General features: G+C 35.9%; 2 protein-coding genes across 3 annotated transcripts; one reads left to right on the top strand and one right to left on the bottom strand.

The window, feature by feature from the left end:
• Nucleotides 1-185: 185 nt before the first annotated feature.
• Nucleotides 186-17,562, top strand: LOC136347327 (uncharacterized). The gene is made up of 5 exons (XM_066297226.1): nt 186-316; nt 374-670; nt 730-1,043; nt 16,792-17,018; nt 17,140-17,562. The coding sequence occupies exons 3-5, from the start codon at nt 739-741 to the stop codon at nt 17,463-17,465; spliced, it is 858 nt and encodes a 285-aa protein (XP_066153323.1). The 5' UTR covers nt 186-316; nt 374-670; nt 730-738; the 3' UTR covers nt 17,466-17,562.
• Nucleotides 17,563-17,643: 81 nt separating this feature from the next.
• On the bottom strand, nt 17,644-21,345 carry Wbp2 (WW domain binding protein 2). Of its 2 annotated transcripts, XM_066297224.1 has the most exons (8): nt 21,182-21,345; nt 20,864-21,038; nt 20,647-20,806; nt 19,480-19,503; nt 19,096-19,194; nt 18,506-18,769; nt 18,128-18,213; nt 17,644-18,064 (listed from the first exon to the last, which is right to left on the bottom strand). In XM_066297224.1, exons 1-8 carry the CDS (start codon nt 21,235-21,237, stop codon nt 18,011-18,013), a joined length of 918 nt encoding a protein of 305 aa, XP_066153321.1. In that variant the 5' UTR covers nt 21,238-21,345; the 3' UTR covers nt 17,644-18,010. The 2 variants fall into 2 exon arrangements, with proteins under 2 accessions (XP_066153321.1, XP_066153322.1); XM_066297225.1 differs by lacking the exon at nt 19,480-19,503 and having other exon boundaries at nt 21,182-21,343.
• Between the last annotated feature and the right edge of the window lie 46 nt (nt 21,346-21,391).

Here is a 21,391-nt window from a genome sequence, read left to right as displayed (position 1 = left end):
GGTGGCCTAGATGTCGGCCGTTCAAAATTATTTTAATTCAACTAAATTTCACCGTGACATTGCTAAGAGTTCATGGAAGACAAGGAAAGGGCAGATGTGCTCTCGGTGCTAAATCAGTACAGTATGCCTGCGACTATACAGACGACATTTCTTTTTAGTTGACCTAGAAATCACGAATTGGTAAAACGCAAGTTCAGTCTTTATAATATAGACCAGAAGCGCTAGTAACACGAAATAATATCGACAAAAATATATTAACTAAAGTAATATTGTTAAGACTACGGATCGAATTAATTGATATGTGGATGGCCCACAGGTGCGTTTACTTTGACCAGTTTTAATAGTCGTTTTTGACAAAATGTAATCACGGCAGGTTCCGATTTTACCGGACTATACCGACGCTTGCACGCAATTTTACTATACTGCAGTAACCAACCACCAGGTACCACTTTCAAAAAAACTACATGCATATCACTCACCGCAGACAAAGCAGTTTCATTCCGACTTTGCTAACAGACCCACGAAGACAGTACCATTAGTACCGTAAATCGATCGTGTCACACGCGAGGACTAGCGGCTCTTGCATGTCTACACCCAAGAGTTGTACTATGATTTTGTAGACTCATGTGATAGTGTTCGTATCTGCATCCAGACTAAGATTAGAAAAAAGGTAATGCATGAACTCCCCCGCGACGGGTCAGTCAATGAATTAATAATCTTCCACTTCAGGTATCCACCATGTACCGCAGCTCGACACCCCGTTCAAAATTAACCCCACCGTCAATTACTAATCAATATGTAGTTATGCTCGCATTACTGCTATTGTTCTGCGTTCTGGAAACCAATTGTAAACCGTCCGTTGGAGGGTTAAGATTCAGGGGGCCTTTCGCCCCTCCAGATGAGTCCAGGCAAAATTTGAAGAATTACACAGGCCGCAGAGTCAGCGATTCCATTCGGATGGTCTATTTCCACGACCAGACCATCGCAGTAGTCGAACTGGGTCCTAGAAAGTTACTTCTTAATTGCGAGATCATTGAAGTTTTGTAAGTAGATACAGTCTTTTTTTAATCGGGATGGATGTGGTTACACTCACCATCGCTAAGAGAGATACCTGTTGCTTATATACAGGGTGGCCCAACAAAAAGTTTATACCTCTATTAAATTATTTAATATAAAAATGTGTTAAGACATTCGAACCCATTGATTTTTCATCTGAAAGGGGCAATTTTTTATTATATTTTCAACCCTTCAACTTCGACCCTTGAACAGGGGTGACAGTTACCCCCAATATTTTTAATGAGAAAGGATGTCAAGTGATACCTCATTTTAAAGGTAGTTTGTAGTCCAAGTTTGAAGCTACTGGCGTTATTCCCGTTGATACAACAGCTTATCAAAGTCTATGGGGAAAGAGCTTCTAGTTAATAGTTAATTTATGACAATGAGAGGTGCAGACTTCAAAATGAGGGTAGGAAGACCTTTAACCATGAGATATCGAATCATTTTGAGAGAGGCAAGTTTTGCCCTTCAGATTTATAAGAGTACGTTTTATTATTTGTGATTTTTTTCTTAACAAAGTGGGTAAATGAAAGAAAAGTGTTGGCCTTACTTTTCTGATCAATTTATTAAATGCTGAATATGACGGCCATTTAGCTCCATACAATAAAGTAAATTTTATTCAAAGCGTTTTCTCGCGTTACGTACCATTTTTGGTGTCATTTGGTGGCATTCATAAATTGTGCGATCAATAGTAGAACTCGCCTTCATCAAAACGATCCAGTGATATCTCACTTTTAACGGTCCTCCTATCCTCATTTTGAAGTTTGCAGCTCTTATTGGGTCAAATGAATTATTAACTAAAACCTTTTTTCCCTATAGACCTTAACAAGTTATCATATCAACGGGGATAATGGCAGTGACTTCAAACTTGGCCATTAAAATCAGGGTACAACTACCTTTAAATTGAGGTACCATTAGACAACCCTTCTCATTGAAAATTTTGAGTGTAACTCCCCTCTTCGCAGGTTGAAGTCAAGGGGTTGAAAATACAATCAAAAATTGTCCCACTCGAATAAAAAATGGACGAGTAACTGCGTTTTTACACATTTTCATTTTAAATACTGAAAATCGAAGTGCAAAGTTTTCGTTTGGACCACCCTGTGTGTAGTCTGTGCGTATGAGTGTTGTGACCGTATAAAGTAAAAGCGCTAATATCTATTCAATAAGTATTACGAATGATTTTAACTCATTAATATTCAGTGTTCCAGTACATGCTTTTAAGAAAACCCAAGAATCATGATACCTAGAACGAATTTAGGGGATTTTCTTTGGTGGGAAATATTTCATGAAAGATTTCAAGGAAATTTGATTCATCCAGTATGAGTGTTAGTATGGAAATTAACGGAACCTACTTGAAGTGTTTCGACACTGCATCTATTTACTTAATCGCGGCGATCAATGATAGAAAGTGTTTGAGAAATTTACCCACAGGTTTCATTAAATTGCCCCCCATTGATATACGATTTATATTCAAAGAAAAAATCTATTTTTTCTAGTTACCGGATTTTCTTTACTTCTCAGACGTTTTGAATAACTATAGGGCCATTTTATTCCTCTCCATGTACTTTAAGACGCTTTCGCGTGTACTAAGTACAATATATTTTCTATGAGCTCATGTGAATCTCTTTTATGTGTGCTAAGAAGTTTACTGCACACTTGTAAGTTTCAAATACCTGTAACAAGTAATGATATCCAACTATGATTTGCATGTAGTAAAGTGCTCCTTTTAGCCTGAAATAGCGTACAGTAAAGCTAGTTTGCTGCGCTAAGTTATGTTAGCGACTTCTGGGTGCTAGTTGATGTTTGCATTATATTTGAAAAGCCAAAATACCGCACGTCTGATGTCAGATAAATAATGTGTTATAAACCCGTTTTTATTAACCCGTTCTTCGTCTGCTTTAGGACGAAACTCTTTATACATCAAGGTCGTGAAGTGTACTATTATAACACGAATATCCAGTTTCGATCTATTACCACTGAGCGTTTCGGGGTTTCAACTTGATATTCGGGTTGTAATGACGTACTTCACAACCTTGATGAATAAAACATTATTGTTATTGCTATACCTACAGGGGAGGACTAAGTTATAAGATGATGCGTTTTAGGAAACGTTGCTCATAATAACCCCTAACTCTTGTTATAAATTAAAATGTGTGTAAAAGTGCCATTAATTATATAATATACGAGGTGTCCCATTTAAAGCTGTGATTGAAGATGACCAAAAAACAGTACGTTGTTTGAAAAAAAGTTTAAATAAGAGTTTTTAAGTAAAGAGGGAGACATGTCGTGAAGGTACTGACTTTTAGCTAAAACGTCATTTTAAGGTCATTTCAAGGGCAACCTTTTTTTTAAACGACAATCCAGATTTTTTTACAGATCCTTGTAGACCTTCAAAATATGAATATCTTTTATTTGAGCAATTTTTTTATTAGACATTTTGCTGCAGAGTTATCCTTGATTTTTGTCCAATTTTTGAGATAATCGAAATTATGCATTTTTTTTCTAAAAAAGTTTTGCAATGCATATTTCGTTTAAAACTCATCTTATAAAAAAATTATTTGTACGAAAAAAAATATTTTCTTAAATTTCCTCTTGTGAGAGTTTATCTTATAACAAGGTCTACGAGAAATCGACATTCTTTTTTCGACGATCAATCTAATTGTTTTGTGTGAAATTATTCAAAAAATATTCTTCTCATTTCAAAATTTAACAATTGAAATGGATCGCTACACTTCGGATTAAAAATTATGAATGGTCTTTACCTTTTGAGAAGCTGGAAGAAATGTTAGTCGGGCAGTAGAACTTTATGCTGAAAGATTTCCCTGTTTGACCACTTTCAACAGTATAATTAAAATTTTCAAAGAAACCAAAACGTTGGAAACCAAAAAACGCAATCGTCCCATAATGCAACACATGAAGGCAATCAAATAGCACTTCTTACAGCTGTTGCCTTCGATCCCCATGTAAGTTGTTGTCAAATTGCTGTTGACTCAGGAATGTTAAAGACAAGTGTCCAAAGAATTTTGAAGGTGAATAAATATCATTCTTACCACATTTCTTTACATCAAAAACTTTATGGAACTGATTTTGAAAATCGAGTCAATTTTTGTAATTAAGTATGGTAGCAATTAAATCACGATGCAAATTTCTTCACCAACGTTTTGTTTTTGGACGGATCTACATTTACAAACCATGCTGCAGTGAATCGCCATAATATGAATTTTTTTAGTGCTGTAAATCCACCCTGGTTTAGAGAAGTTGGATATCAAAAATCGTAGTCAGAGAATGTATTATTAGGGAATACTTAATTGGTCCTTTCTTCATTAAAGGAAACTTGAATGGAGAAATGTACCGCAATTTCTTGAGTAATAAGCTTCCGGGATTGTGAGAAAACGTGTCAATTGCAATCAGACAGGTACTATCAGCATGATAGTTGTCCATCCCACTTTTCTAGAATATCTCGTGAAGTTCTGGCTGAAATATATCCAGACCGATGGATTAGACGGGGCGGTCCAGTGAACTGGCCTCCTAGGTCGCCTGACCTTACCTCGCTAGATTTTTTCTCTCTGGGGTTTTTTAAAGGACAAAGTTCATGCAGAATATCAACAACTGCAGACGACATGAAAAGGAAAATTGAAAATGCGTGTCAATTGGTTAACGAGGAGATGTTGCGCAGAGTAAACAATTCTTTTCGATTAAGAGTTGAGACGTGTTTTGAGCTGGAAGGACATTCTTTTGAACATTTGATTCCGTAAATTTCTCAAATCAGGATTTTAAATTAACATGTCAAATTTAAAAATTCTTTTTCATAGAAATTATTTTTTTTTATTAGATAAAATAATTGTTATGACTCTTAAACAGAGTATGTATTGCAAAACTTTTCTGGAAAAGAAAATTCAATCATTTCGACTATCTCAAAAATTGAAAAAAAAATCAAAGATAACTCCGCAGCAAAATGTCTAATAACAAAATTGTTGAAATAAAAGATATAAATTTTTTGGAGGTCGTTTGAAAAGAAAAGTTGCCCTTGAAATGACCTTAAAATGACGTTTTGGCTAAAAGTCACCATCTTTATGACATGCCCTTCTTGACCGGACCACTTTCATTTGAAACTTTTTTTCATGCAACTTACTGTTTTTGAGTAATCTTCACTGACAGCTTTAAATGGGACCCTCTGTATAAAAAATTATTAAGTATATACGGGCAATCGGCCCGCTAAAGGACGCTTTCTAGCGATTTGTGACGCCCTCATCAAGTCATCCCGTACGTATGTACATCTTCTGTTTCATAGTTAAAAGAGGTAAATGAAATTTGCATAGGAAATTTATCAAACTTCGACAATCTTTCCAATTTTATGGTTTTAAAATTCGACATTTCACTTGAAATTTTTCTTTAAATTCTACGTTCTTATGACGAGGCAGAAAGTGCGCGTTTTCCGGTCAAGTTTTTTTACGTAAAAGCAACGATTAGCCTGCGGAAAGTTGACCGGAAACATTCGCAAAATCGTTTTCCGATCCCTCTTCTCGCAATGATATCCAATAGGCCATTAAGTTAGTTAGTAAATTATAAAAAAAAAACAAATCGATGATGTGAAATCCCACAGTCACCCGCCACTGCTCTAAAGCTTCAGTTGCAAAATTGGTTCCGGCAGGAACTCGATATACTAATGAGACGAACTATCACCATAATTGCTATGATTGGAACCTCGATTTTCTTATTGGAAATTGATTAGAAATTAAAACATTAACGCGCCAAAAAAAATATTATTCTGCAAAGATAAACAAAATACGTCGATGTGATATAAACAGTATCGGTCTCATGGTGAGCAAAGTTGGGCGACAGCCACAGCGGCGGACTTTCCTGGCCTGCAGTTTTTCACGAGAATAAAGAAGTGATGATTCACAATTTCGCCCATGACGCCAAACTTGCTAAGGCCGGCCTTGGAAGTAGAGGTTCTTGATCGATGATAATAGGCCGCACGGACGCCACTGGTGTAGGTAGAAATATGCGGTCTACTCCAGAACATGCGCATTTATCACGCCATAGAATGTACGTAATTTCATGTCCTTACTTCAAACAGTTTTTGAAAAAATATATTGTGTATAAAAATGCAACACTCTGTATCTTGGAAACGAAGCGATTTCAGATTTAGTTTTATTCAATCTTTTTTTTTTTTATTTACACTCACTTTCACATAAAATGCACCACCCAGTATACTAATAATTAAGTCTTGTAATTTTGGCAAAATAATGCTTCATAATGGAGTATCAAATGATCAGACTTTCAGTAAAAAAGGAAGAATGCTGGTGGTTTTTTTGTCATTGACCTTTTAGATTTTTTATTCAATTGTGAATAAATAAAATAATATTTACATGAAAATATCAGTTTATTTTGTTGTTGAACTGTGAACGAGACATCTCAAAATGCCCCCAGTAAGACAGCGTCGAAATTTTTTCCACTTTTCGGATTTCGATAGAGGGCGAATCATCGGCATGAAGGAGGGTAGACTTTCTTTCTATGAGATTGCCCGAAGAATGAATCGGAACCACGCCACGATTGCGAGAATATGGTCTTCATGGTCTGAAGAAAGGGTTCAGCAACATCGTCCAGCTGGACGTCCTCCCCGTAGCAGCAATGCACGTGAAGATCGACTTCTTAGACGGATGACCATTGGTGATCGATTTCAAACAACAATGTCTGTTGCAGTAGATCGGATGGGAGCTCTAAATCGTCGGGTGTCGATGGCAACAGTTTACAGAAGAATTTCGTCTTTTGGCCTGCATTCATTCCAAATCTATGACTGCCACTAACCGCCCAACGCCAAGCTTCCAGATTGGCCTGGCGTCAAGAACGAGTTGGTTGGAGTCATGAGTGGAGCAACATCGTCTTCAGTGACGAGTCGCGATTTTGTTTATGGATCAATGATGGTCGTAGAAGAGTCAGACGGTACCGAGGTGAAAGAAGAAATTTGCAATTTTGTGAAAGGCGCCGCACAGCTTTAACACCTGGTGTTATGGTCTGGGGTGCGATATGTGTTGGTCGAAGATCTTCTCTTGTGTTCACTCCAAGCACCTTAAACGCACGTCGCTACATTAACAAAGTTCTGAGGCCAGTATTGGTACCATTCATGGAAACTTTACCAAGTGGCACTTTCCAACAGGATAATGCAAGACCACATAGTGCGAACATTACTCGACAATACCTGGAAGGAGCACAATTGGAAATACTGCCTTGGCCTGCACGATCACTGGACCTATCGCCCATCGAATATCTTTGGGACATGATGAGTCGCCGTCTTCGAAATTTACCGAGGCCTCCAAACAATGTGGATGACCTGCGACGTCATCTTGAGGTAGCATGGAATGAAACACCCCAGGAGGATATTCATCATTTGTTGCAAAGCATGCCGCGAAGAGCACGCGCTCGCATTGCCGTACGAGGCGATGTCACTCATTATTAATTTTTTAATTAATAAATGTTGTATATTTTTACTGAAAGTCTGATCATTTGATACTCCATTATGAAGTATTATTTTGCCAAAATTACAAGACTTAATTATTAGTATTACTGGGTGATGCATTTCATGTGAAAGTGAGTGTAGTTTAAAGACTATTTACAATCTGTCGGGAAATCCCAACAATAAGCAAATTTTGTGTATTTAGTTTGATGATTGAGTAAGTTGATAATTAGAGAATCGTTCCGTAAGATCAGTCTGGTGAAATCTCTTGAGCCTTCTTGTTTGGATTGGGTTTAGTAGTTCCACTGCTAATTTGTTTGGATGGTTGGTTAGTCGAGCTTGATACTTCATTGAGTAGCGCTCAATTTCTTCCCTAATGGTGGGTATATGTAAGTCGTTGTGAAGCATGCTGTTAGTTATATACCATGGGGCACATGCTAAGTTCCTAATTATTTTTTATGGAAGTCGTTGGAGGATCTCAATATTTGAGTTACTGGCTGTACCCCATAGTTGAATGCCATAGCTCCAAATAGGATTTAAGATGCATTTACATACTAAAATTTTACTAGCTACTGATAGCTGAGAATGCCGCCCTATTAACCAGTACATTCTTTTGTATGTAATGTCGAGTTCTTTTCTTTTTGTAGTGATATGCTTCTTCCATGTTAACCGTGGATCTAGATGGATTCCAAGATATTTTGTTTCGTTGATTTGAGAGATTGATTGCTCGTTAATTCTTACTGCCGGACATGTATCTTTTCTCGTAATAAAGATGACGTGTTTTGATTTGTTCTCATTAATTTTGATTTTCCATTATGATAGCCATGATTGCAGAATATTAATGTTTTCCTGTAGCTTATGTGTCGCTTTTATGGGATCTATGCCAACTGCTATGAGTGCCGTGTCATCAGCAAATGTTGCTATCATAACTTCCTATATTGATACATAACTTCCTATATATTGAGTACAGTATTGGCCCCAATACCGATCCCTGAGTTATTCGATCTGAATATTTGTTTCTATGAGCTCTACGTCCCCTGGACGTTTGTCGATATGTTTATGAAACACCCTATATATTAATTATGTTTCATTCAAGTGACCAAACTAGCCAATAGGGTTGCTTCCTATAATTAATAGAGTTGTAAAGGCAGAAGCCCCGTTTACTAGTTATACGCGCATCACATTTTATTTGAAAAAACTGATGATACCTATAAAACTTGTTAGTTTTCTTTTCATATTAGTTTGCCGTTAATTGGTATATCGCGAAATATAATGAAGTAAATAAGGCAAAGTTCCTCTTTCTGGCTCTTTTGGCGTAAACTGTGGTGGTAATTTTGGTCGGTGGACGACAATGAGACCCACGACACGTTTTCGAAATCCGATAACGAACCGTTTTAATTGTGTACAATAATTAATAAGTTCATGGCAACAAATTAAGAAATCTGTGAGCCGACCAAGGGGAAAGTTTCACAAATATCTATCAACTTGATGCAGTATAAGATGCGAATTTTGCAATTATTGCTTTTACATAATGTTGAAATTTTTTAATATAAATAACTGTATTTAATTATCTATTGAACATCCAATGAATCCAAATACATGAAACGTTGTACTAGCAACGCTCCCAAAGACGGGGAATCACCAGCGACACTCTATAGACGTACATATCCACCTACTCGTCGAATTCCATATCATGGAGCGCCCTCTCCAGAAGCTTTGTGTACGGGAACATTGGACTGATCTTCAGGGTAAATTCCAAATTAGAGCGGTGGCAGGTGACACGTGAGCACTCCGTCAGTGGGCGGGTGCTAAGAGAAAAACAAGGGTAGGAGGCATCCAGTCTTAATATTCTGGGAAACGAACACTGTAAGGAGGTTCACCCATTACAGCAATGCCATTTCTGTAATAGTCAATGAAAAGGAACGAATGGAACGTCCGCTACTTAAGAGGGGCACCACGACAATATCGTAATAACCCAATTAAGGAAAAGTTTGGGGGGAATACGTCACTTAATAGGGGTCGCAATAAACTCCGGCCCCTTGAAAAATGACGATGCCGATTGCATTTGAACGATTATAAACAGCAGAATATTAACGCCTTCTCGACACTGAAGAGGTATCCCTCAAGAATCGTCCGGGTCGTCAAAGGTCGGTTCCTTGGGTATCCCGAGGTTTTTAGTAGGTAGGCACTTTGGTAAATCACACATTACCCAGCCGTCAGAACAAGTCGGATATCGTTTTGAAAATTTTCCTGGTGAAAGGAATACGGAGGTCAGCAAAACAATTTATAGCAATAAGTTTTATTTAGACTTGGAAGTCATTAAGAAAGGTATATGACTCCGTATTAAGGTGAGGGGAGTGACTCTTAAATTATAATAATGTTACTACTTTTCACCATAAATGTTGTAAATAATTTAAAAGATAGTAACTACCAGCCTAAATTTTTATCAGAAAATCCAAGATGAACCCCCAACTCCCAATTAGCCCAAAATTGCTTCTTGCACCTACGAACCTAATTGAGTACATCTCGTGGGTCGGAATTTATTATTTATGTCTCAATAGATCATGGAAATCTTTGGGACGTTGATGCCAATTAGTGGGTTCTGTCTCCGCGACTGGTTCCTGGGGTTTTGAAGTATTCGAAGGACCACTCTCGGTTTCTGTCAGACCGACAGGAACTGAAGTCGACAGACTTGAGAAGTAACCTTTAATCGATTTATTTACAACTGAAGTCTTAAATTAATTTAGTTGTGCAAACGGTGCAAGTATGATCACAGTTTTGCTAGTACCTCACTTCTGGGGGCTGCAGCACCAAATTTTTGTTTTCTCAAGTTGCGGTGAATTTGGAAAGTATGAAAGATTTTTGAGTGGGTTATCTTGCGGACTGCTACGTTTGGTTGGTCTTGGGGAACTGATCGGTCTCTCCCTTTTCTTCCCGAAAAGTCTATTTTTTCCGTTCCACGCTCAGCCGGGGACTGAAATTCCCCGTCCTAAAGTCGGGCGCAACGCAAAGATTACCCAAGATTGATGGCTTAATGCTTCTTGCCCTTGTAGACCCTTGGTTGCTGACACCTGGTCACTTATTTTAATTGGTTGCAACCACCAGATGTTGGCTCTCACTTATAACCCATTGGAGTCGAGTATTTGGGAAGATTCTGGGTTCCCTAAGTGCGGGCAATAAACCATCCAGCCTTGAATCAAGTCGAGAACTCTACTCGATTTTATGATACGCCTTCCAGCCAATGTTGCTAAGGAAATTAGGAATTTCCCCAAAAGTCTGAATTGAGTTCAGACGATTCATTTGCGGGGACACTCGAAAATTGATATTTTGCGGAATTAGCTTGCAAATAAATAAATTGTTGCTTTTCGCTAATTTTTAGAGAGGGCAAAAAGTTATAGTTAAAAAAGTGGAACTTGAAAGTCCCGAAAAGAGTTCAGAGATTCATTAAATGCAAATTCCGACTCGAAACGAACCGAGCACAATGCGATACCAATAGTCCTTTCTAATCTTGACCTTGCCACTTTAAAGTAAACCAAATAAGTACTAGTTAAGAACACCGTGGTTTTCTGCATTTCCGGCATAGAGTTATTCTTACTAAATTAGAAAGTCTTAATTGACTATCTGTGCCTGTAAATTCCCTATGACGCTATTACATGTTGCAACATGCATTTTTCATGCCGAGTTTTAACTAATTTAGGTGCTGAAATTAAACGGTTAAGATAAACATATTATTAATGATTTCATTCTACATTTAGAGTTGTCGCAACTCTACTTTTATGCTAAAAGGGTAATTAAACACAGGGTCACTTGCACTTATTACTTCATTAACTTCTATTCATGGGGTAACCCATTACGTTAGGTACATATCGTAATGCATGCGCGATGATATGCATTAATCAAAAATGGGATGGGAGTCTTCCCAGATTTATTATTCTTCAATTTAACAGTTTTAACTGCTTATTTTATGTGTTGCATAACGTGTTGCACCTTTTCCGATTTTCTGCGGTAGAAGCTCTTAATTGTAAGAAGGTATACCTGATGTGGTACTGAAATTTGTGCTGGGAGGGGACCTCGAGACCATTTCATGTGTTGCACTTAAATACAGTCGGTCACATAAGTCTACGTACACCTAGCAAATTCGTATTATTTCATAGTTAGAATCATGATCCAAAAAATATTTTTAAATATATTGAAATCCTCTCATAAGTGATTATTATTGGTAATTAAAAATTTGGGTTTCGATTAATAGGTTGAAAGAAAAAAAATTAAAATCAAAATTTCCGATCTTACAAAAGTGAACATACAGCAAATAAATTTTATTATATTTAAAGAAAACAAAAAATTAATATTTTGTTGGTCCACCTTCTGCATCTACAACTGCTTGCAATCTTCTGGGCATGGATGAAACCAAATTTCTTGTGACATCTGAGGTAATTTCACCCCAAGCCGAAGTTAATGCTCTTTTTAGTGATTCTTTCCCTGAAATTTCGTAATTTCGCACTCTTCGCTCTAATTCGGCCCATAGGTGTTCTATAGGGTTCATGTCTGGCGACTGCGGAGGAGAATGAAGTTGCTTGGGCACGTTGTAAAGGAGCCATTCTTTGACAACCAGAGCGGTATGTTTGGGATCGTTGTCTTGTTGGAATATCCATTGGTTTCCTAATCTCAAACGTTCAACTGAAGGCAATAAATTATCACGCAAAATTTGGAGATACTTCCGATGATCCATTACACCTTCAATCAAAACCAAATTTCCCACACCAGCCGAAGACATTGAGCCCCATACCATTATGTTGCCTCCGCCATGCTTGACTGTGGGTACCAAGTTTTCAGGTTTCGGCTCTTCATTAGCTTTTCGCCATATTTTTCCTTTACCATCGGAACCAAAAATATTGTACTTACTTTCATCAGTAAACAAGACCGAACTCCAAAACTGAAGACCGTTTTCTAAATACTTTTTTGTAAATTCTAGGCATTTTCTTCTATTTTGCTGTGAGATTAGGGGATTTTTCCTAGGAACCCTCCCATGAAATCCCTTTGATCTCAGAACTCTTCTTATAGTTTCGGCACTGACACGTTTACCAGTTTCTCTTCGAACTTCATCAGCCAATTTCGGAGCACTAATTTTCGGGTTTAATGCAACTTTTCTGACAATAGTACGAATTGCGCGGAGGCTCATTTTTTTAGGGCTTCCAGATCGGGGTTTATTATTAGTTGAATTTAATAAATTAAAATTTTTTATGATAGTGTGCACTGTAGAACGAGCTGACTTGACAGTTTTCGCTATGTCACCATAAGATTTTCCTTCGTTTCGTAATGAAACTATTAATTCTCTAATTTCTTTTGCAATTTCTCTTCGCATTATGATGCTAGAGATTCAAAATTCGATTTAATGTGTTTTATTGAAAATTTTACACTAGACTAAAATATTATTTGTGCATATTTTTGCAATAAAATCTATGAAGCCCAAAAAAAATTATAATATTTGTGGTATTTTTACCTTTTTGTTCACTTTTGTGAGATTGGAAATTTTGATTTTAATTTTTTTTCTTTCAACCTATTAATCGAAACCCAAATTTTTAATTACCAATAATAACCACTTATGAGAGGATTTCAATATATTTAAAAATATTTTTTGGATCATGATTCTAACTATGAAATAATACGAATTTGCTAGGTGTACGTAGACTTATGTGACTGACTGTATGTGTAGTTCGAGCAATATGAGACTAAATCGATTTTTAATGAGGACGTTTCAGACATTAAAGATTTAATACATTAAAATTAGAAACAAATTTGGTTTCAAAATTTTACCTAACGAAATTCCTTTTATGCCTTTTCATATGCCACAAATTACATGTTCGGGGCAGAATCCAGTGCCCTTTCTTTAACGAAATGAATTTTTATGTCCGCTTTGATTTTTTAAGGCCTTTTTGTGATACTGTTTGGCAGTCGTAAACGACTTCATTGTAGTTCTAATACAATGATGCCGATGAATTTATAATTCTCGGGAAACCAAACTAATAGACAGGGTCCAACGTATTATCATGAAGGTGTTTCAGATAGCGATAATACCCCAAAAGATCATTAAAAAATGCTAATAGACCCATGGTCAAAAACACACAATTTTCGATGTACAGGTGGCAGTTTCACATATTTTAAGACATTTTTAAGAGTTTATAATTTTCTTTTCGTTTTACTTTATTTTAATTTTAACAAATTTGATTAAATATGACGATTTTGCTTCAGATATCTGATAACTGAGCCCGATGATTTTTTTCCTTGTTTCCGTTATATTTTTAACATGGATAAATATGTGTTCGAATTTTGCGAAAACGGTGAGAAGTACAAAAATACTGCAAAAAGCCAAAAAGTTAAAGATTTAAAGAAGGAATTTAAATTTGATATCGAAATTCATACAAATTGTTCCAAAGAAAATACAAAGCATAAAATAGTGCGTAACCCACAACAACATAATCTTCTGTAGGTAGCTACAGACAATTTTGACATTTTTTTGTAAAGGGTATTAAATAATAATAATGTGTCATATATATACAGGGTGTCTCAGAATAGGAGGTCAAGGCTTAACCACATATTCCTTGGTCAAAAATATATCGATTCATGGTGATATACTTATGTATATACGAAATCGTCTTCTTCTGGAGATAAAGCCCGTCAAAGTTTCACTTTTTTTTTTATTTTACAAATAAGTGGAAAACGGCTATATGGACTGTAACGAAATTTGGCGCATAGTTTGTCTGCTTCTCGGGGCACATTAGGCGAGGGTTATTATTCCAAAACCATCAGGGATAGTGGTCAATTCCTAGAAAATCAAATGTTAAATACACCAGAACTTTTTTATTCGCTCATGAAGGCTGTTGTTTTTTTATGTGAAATTTCTGGACTCATATGCAACTTTTTTTTATCTCTTATTGAATTTTGCTTTGAAGCCTTAATTAGACGGAAAAAATGTAATTCTTTATTTCGATTTCTGGAACTGCTAGGTAATTGATAAGAACGCGGTCACCGGCTCAGCTCATTCTTTCATATATACAGGGTGTTTGGTTTACCGATACACATCCGAAAGAGGATGGTAGGTAAGATGATTGTGAACGTATTTGACCATATACAGGGTGAGTCGGGAGGATCGTGCCAAACTTCAGGAGCGTGTTGTACATGAAAAATAAATGTAAAAAAACTCAAATGTTGTTATCCGATTTTCGTTTGTTTACAAGTTATAGCGTAAATAAAATTAAAAAAATTTATAAATTTCATAAGAAATTCCATAAATTAACGTTTGGATATCATAGTAAATGTTCAGAAATATCGCCATTAACTTCTAAACATTTTCGGCTTCGTCTATGAAGAGCATTCGTTGCGCTCCTGATTGTTTCATGTCTTTCTTCAATAGCAGCTGCAGCATTTCTAATGCGTTGAATTAGTGCATCTTGAGTGTCCACTTTTACTCTGTACACTTCAGTTTTAAACCAACTCCACAAACAATAGTCTAGTGGTGTGAGGTCTGGAGATTTTGGAGGCCGACTAATAGGGCCACCACGACCAATCCAACGTATTAATTTATGAAATTTCTTATGAAATTTATAATTTTTTTTAATTTTATGTTTTAATTTTATTTACGCTATAACTTGTAAACAAACGAAAATCGGATAATAACATTCGAGTTTTTTTACATTTATTTTTCATGTACAACACGCTCCTGAAGTTTGGCACGATCTTCCCGACTCACCCTGTATACTATTATACAAAGTGTCGCGCATTTCCAGATATCTCCATTTTTCCGAATTTTACCAAATTCGCTGTTTACTTCCGTGCAAGTTACAATAAGAATTTAATAGAACACTTGTTGTGATTCTATTGGTTTTCGGATAAACTTGAATATATATTTTATCGATATCAAACATGTATTAGTGTCTGCATATAAAAAAAAATGTGATACCATTAGTTGCCAAACCATGGGTACCGCGCTAATCACCTTTCATCTGGTTTACTTCCACCCTGATTTATTAAGTGCAAATTGTCCAATAGATTAAGAGCCGCAGTAAATTAGGATGGAATGTCGCAACAAACTCGCAAGTGGACTTGAACCAGAGGGTGTTAGTGATAAGGCAATGGTGTGAAAGCATCAAGGTGGTGATTTTCCCACGAAGTCGTGAGAAGCCAAACTGGGGAACCTGCGTTTTTCGGGAAGGAGCACCACCACTCCTCTTGGAGCAAAGAATAGAACCGTTTCTCACCTCGTCGCGTTAACAGCAACTTCTCTCCTCTCTCAAAATATCATAAGTTAGACTACAGAAGTTTACAAACTTCTTACGCTCTCGTCACAATAGAACTCCATACACGGGCATTAGTGTTAATAATTGAATCACCACGCACCTCTGTAATTCAACTAGTCTGTGATTAAATTTAGTGTAATTCGTGTAACAGAGTTCTATACCCTCTCGAACCTTTGGAACCCCATTATTTTATAATGGTAGCCCGTCTGGTCCTTCGACTCAATTACGAAACCCCGCCAGCGCATTTGAATTCCTCTGTGGGTGCCTAGTGAGGCAGTCACTACTGTTAGGAAGGAACTCAGGAAGTCCCTGGCCTTAACACTACTGTCTTAGTATCTATTATTGTATGCTGCAGAACGGTGTCCAATTTGAACATTTGTATAAATAATTAATAAAACTTCACTACTTGAACCTTACGTCCAAATTTTTTAATATTATTTAATCAAATTAAGTTAAATCATTTGGTAATATGTGGCAGCTTTAAGGGGTGTGAAAAACATATTTAAAAAATAAAAATGCGTACAGAATTGTTTTGAAGAAGATTTTAGTTATGCATTTATGTATCACAGGGATGCGTCAGGAGAGATGCTCTCAATTAGTGTTTTTTAAGTTAGGGTACGTGGGGTGAGTAGCAACACATTCATTTATGGGTCACGAGGTGACCCTTATCAAAATTAAGATTTACATGTTTTTGGAAGTTTTTTATACTTCTATATTTAAAAAAAAAATTTCGGTTGGACAGTTTAAATAATTACCCAGTATAGTAAAGCCACTCTACTAACCATGCCTAATTCTGAATATTATTAAATATTGCGTTGAGAGATTCTATTGCATTGTACCTGTCGTACAATTAAATAACAAATGGGGTGCAAGTACAATATACTTCATTTTTACCCATCAGTCACGTTTATCTTTGCGTTAATTAGATATAGTAAGAATACTTCCCTTTGATTGACTTAATTAGTAATAATGTAACTCTTGCAGTAATCCCGAACAATACAGCGACGTTCTTGGGGATCTAGCCAAAACAGCCCGACCAGTAGGAATCACTTTCCTAGAAATGCTCACCTTAATGGATCAATGCAAGGAACTTGAGGAGATTTCTGGAACCATTAGACGTGGCATCCGCAATTCCACCACAAATCCATTCGAAAATGCCCGAGGAATACTGGCCAATGATCCATTCACGTTGTTTAGAGGCATTATTCCAGGTCAGTATCTAAGGATTCATTAATGTTTGCGATATTAAGACACGGGAACTTCATTCTTTTGTCTATCTATCTGTTTTTTCAAAAATATCAAATATCCAAGGAAAAAAATCTTATGTTTCAGGAACAAAGTGGTGCGGTACAGGGGACATAGCAAAAAACTACTACGACTTAGGGGCGGAATCCTCAGTAGATGTTTGTTGCAGAACTCACGATTTGTGTCCTGTGAAAGTGAGATCTAGGTCCCACAAGTATAACTTATTTAACAACTCCCTGTATACAAAGTCGCACTGTGCATGCGACGAACATCTTTACGATTGTCTCAAGAAACAGCAAGATGCTCCTATAGCTAACATAATGGGGAGTATCTACTTCAATTTAGCCAGTTTAGAATGTGTTGCAGATGGAAAAGAAGGGAGGACATTTAGGCGGCCGAGGCGAAGGTTCTAGATTTTATTTAGTTGAAGATTTTGTATATACAAGAGTATTATTTATTAAACCAATAAGTTATTATTTATTGACAAAATTTATTTAACTGTGATGTTTTAATAAAAAAGATTTTCAGTCGCCCATAAGTTTTCTTATAGGACCTTTGTGTTACCAGCGGATACGAGTGAAAATAACACACTTTTAACTGAAAGCTTTATTAGAAACTAGGTAAATGCACATACAAACTAATACACAAAGGCAAAAAGAGCAATAAGTCTAATTTTTTTTACCAAGAGCGACGGGTTTTAACTAAGGCCCGACAGTTCGCCTCACGGAATGCTCAAACGTTTTCTTAACATACAAAAAATAATACTAGATAAAAGTTAAATCCAATACATATACTATAAACAGTAATAACATATAATACATAATAACACTACATGCAGCAGCATTACCAGCTAACTACTAAACAGTAGACACCTCATCAAAACATTTTAATATGCATAGTAATTTATTCAATATTTTTTGTCTGGGAAATAATAAGAGCTCAAAAATGCGAAAAAATATTACTGATCTTTTTTATTGTTAGTCATTGCTTGATTATAAGTAGGAGGATTTTCCTATTAAAAAAAAAAAGAGTAAAATTAATAATGTACATCAAAGGGAACTGAAATTTAACTTACATAATATGCAGGCGGAGGAACGTATGCCATTTGAGGTCTATTGGGGTCGTAATAGGCCGACTGTGCTGCTTCTGCTGCCTTAGCGTCTGAAATTAAATTTTATTGTTCAAATCGTACTGCGTCGATTTTTGAATTTACCCTAGTACAGACATGTTTCTAAGTATGAAAATCTTTACCTCAGGTAATATCAACAGGAGCCTAGAAAAAGCTAGGCTGCTAGAGAAAATTTTAAATCAGAATTTCCTCCTATCTTTCTGTAAAAACAGGTTACACAGCTACTAATGTTTCTTGTAATCTCATAAATTGAACATCGAGGGTGTCAAATTAATATCGCAAAGATTCATTTTGTGTTAACATACTTAAAACAGATAATATCACCTGCAGAATTCGTAAATCCACCAGCTGCTCCCGGAGGTGGGTAACCACCAGCGGCGCCTTGTGGAGGTCCGTATCCACCTGGAGGCCCATACCCTGGAGCACCTTGTCCAGGAGCTCCGTATCCAGGAGCAGATGGGCCGTATCCATTTGGTTGACCACCAGGGTAGATTCCAGGGTAAGGCGGTGGTGCGTCACTCATAAATACTCCGTCAGTAGGTGGATGCTGAGGGAAAACGTGGGTAGGAGGTACCCAGCCATAGTATCCTCAAAAAAGAAACAGAGTTCAATATTGCATTATTAATCACCGTTATTAATAGATTTGTGGGTTAAATAGCAATTAACCCATTGACATAATTGATAGTATATAGCAAAACTCATTACATTTTCTAGTATCAAATGTCACAGAAATTTAATTAGTATTTTTTATCATAATAAATTCAAAATTGAATAAAACTTAAACTTGCTTATTCACTAGAAAAACTTAGGCTACTCACTAATACTCATGTACCTAATTTTCCTCGCCAAAAAACAAGAGTTTAATTCACTCGCTGTATATATAATTATGAATAAGGACAGAAATTTCAACTCACCTTGTGGTGGTGGGGCATAAGCAGGAGGAGGAGCCGCATACCATTGAGGTTGTGCTGGTTCGTAAGGTGGTGGTGCATTATTCATGGCTCCTCTAGTAGCTAAAACAATAATATATATTTTATAATACAATTTCTAATATATGCTAATAAGAACGCTCTCCTGTCATATGGTCCCTTATAGCCATATCATATTTTCAGAGGTGTATTTATATTTGAGTGGAAAAACATTTGATTCAAGAATTTTGATTTTGCATTTAGGTAAGTAAATTATATGCGTTTAGGAACGAAAGATTAGTTGACTTCAAATTTTAAAGATGAATTTTAGATGTATGAATTAAGTGCAGGTTAAATCAATAAATCAATAAAAAACTAATAAATACTCACCTCCCGAGATATCCTCACCTAAGGCTAAAAAAAAGATTTCAATTGTATTTGACAACTTCTAGTGCCACTTCTAGTTTAGCTAATATAACATAACACACTTAACAAATTTGCCAATGCAAATATTAAGTGTGTTATTGCTAATTATCTGGTAATTACTCTCAGAAAATGATTGCTGTAATAAATGCGTCCTCTGATGAGAGAATATTGTCATCCTACATAAAAAAGTGTCCTCATTTTTTTAATTGTAAAAAGGGCTTTTGGCTTAGTTTAAAAACTATTGGGATAAGTTAAAAATGCAATATTTCTATTTTCTCGAATATGTATCAACATAAAGAATTATTACCTTGTTCTTCAACCAGGGCTTTCATACTTAAATGCATATTAAGACAATGCGACATTTTAACAGCAAAGTACCATACACTTCTTCAGCCAAATTAGTATTTAATTCACCAATTCACCAGCATAACAATGAAATTATCTATTTACTCTTAGTAACATGTTAAGATCACAAAATAAATACTTATCATCTTTTATCAGTAATAAAAATTAAACCTTTTTTTATAACTCTGTTAAAACACTGCATTATTAGGGTTTCAAAAATTATATTGTAATATCATTGATTCCTGTATTCTTTTATTTCCTTATCTTGTGCGCACAGCAAGAAGAAAATCAGTTTATTTCCTACAGCCTTTTATCAGTATTTACAGCAGAAAAGCAAAATAAACAAATATGAACAGTTTGTAGACTCTTTTGGTCTACCTTTACAGTTTTGGAGTTTTAAGCAGTAAAATCCTTTTATATTTTACAAATTACTATACTCTTAAAAAAATACAATATACAATATGCACAAACTGACCATTACCTATTCACATGACTTAATGCCCCTGTCTGTAGCTCAATAAAAAACGTCATATTTACAGAAAATAGAGAGTATTCAACGATCTTTATATAACATATTATTTCATCATTAGATTTTTCACAGATTAAATAATAGTTATGACATTTCATTCTGACTAAAGATTATAATTCATAGATGCCCATTAATCAATATTGTTATGTAATGATAAGAAAACACACAAAATTGGCATTCCCAATATTTAAAATATTGAATGCATGTTATCAATCAAATGAAAACAAATTAAAAATGTGTACTTATATGTAACTTACCATAATGTGCAGCTCTCAATAAAGCCTGTCCAAATTCAATAGCCCCACCATGCTTGAAAGTCATCTTAAACTTTGCCTCTCCTACCCAGTTGCCATTCGGTTGTGCCCTCACTTTCCCTTTTACATAATTTGCTCCAAAGACTGGTTGTTCAATTTCAACCTAACCACATACATTGTATGTTGACAAAAAGGTTGGTTGTTGTTAATGCAAATTTACCTCACTGAGGGTGACAAAGGGCATACTAAAACTTTGCATTTCATCTGTTTGGGAGCCGCTGTTATAGATGACTCGGTGGGTAGTGAGAAAAATTCGACCAGATTTTTTGCCTTTAAAGACATTTGCTTCTTGCCCGGACCATTCGATGTGGACATTATCGGAGAAAAGGAGTATCCTAGAAGTCGTTTTCAAAACTTAATAAACACTGATACCAAATAAAAATGACTAATATTTTGGTTTTGTTGTGAAATATATAAATATATATATATATATATGTGTGTGTATCTGGAGTAGTAGGTATTTGTTGATTGCACTTACTGTTCCCCAGAGTGGATTAAAACTCCCCCATTTATATGGGCGGTGTTTAAGGACATTTTTATAAACTCAAATTGCCTTTTTCACTACGACACAATTTTTCTAGAACATCCAAAAACGATTAATTAGAATGATTAATGGTAATGACTTCGCTGATACAAATAAAAAAATTACTGTCAAATTCAGGTGATCAGCAATGTCAAAATCAGCTGT

The sequence above is a fragment of the Euwallacea fornicatus genome, chromosome 28 (genome assembly GCF_040115645.1).
Source record: "Euwallacea fornicatus isolate EFF26 chromosome 28, ASM4011564v1, whole genome shotgun sequence".
NCBI classification, from domain to species: domain Eukaryota; kingdom Metazoa; phylum Arthropoda; class Insecta; order Coleoptera; family Curculionidae; genus Euwallacea; species Euwallacea fornicatus.
This window is presented reverse-complemented; position numbering and strand designations above follow the sequence as displayed.

Bases quoted from the DNA above. Each gene is read 5' to 3' on its own strand.
- LOC136347327 (XM_066297226.1), top strand. From the start codon at position 739: ATGTACCGCAGCTCGACACCCCGTTCAAAATTAACCCCACCGTCAATT. The intron at 1,044-16,791 runs GTAAGTAGATAC...TAACTCTTGCAG, and splicing joins TGCGAGATCATTGAAGTTTT to TAATCCCGAACAATACAGCG. The intron at 17,019-17,139 runs GTCAGTATCTAA...CTTATGTTTCAG, and splicing joins GTTTAGAGGCATTATTCCAG to GAACAAAGTGGTGCGGTACA.
- Wbp2 (XM_066297224.1), bottom strand. From the start codon at position 21,237: ATGTCCTTAAACACCGCCCATATAAATGGGGGAGTTTTAATCCACTCT. The intron at 18,770-19,095 runs GTGAGTTGAAAT...TTCTTTTTTGAG, and splicing joins TTATGCCCCACCACCACAAG to GATACTATGGCTGGGTACCT. The intron at 18,065-18,127 runs GTAAGTTAAATT...TTTTTTTAATAG, and splicing joins TTCCTCCGCCTGCATATTAT to GAAAATCCTCCTACTTATAA.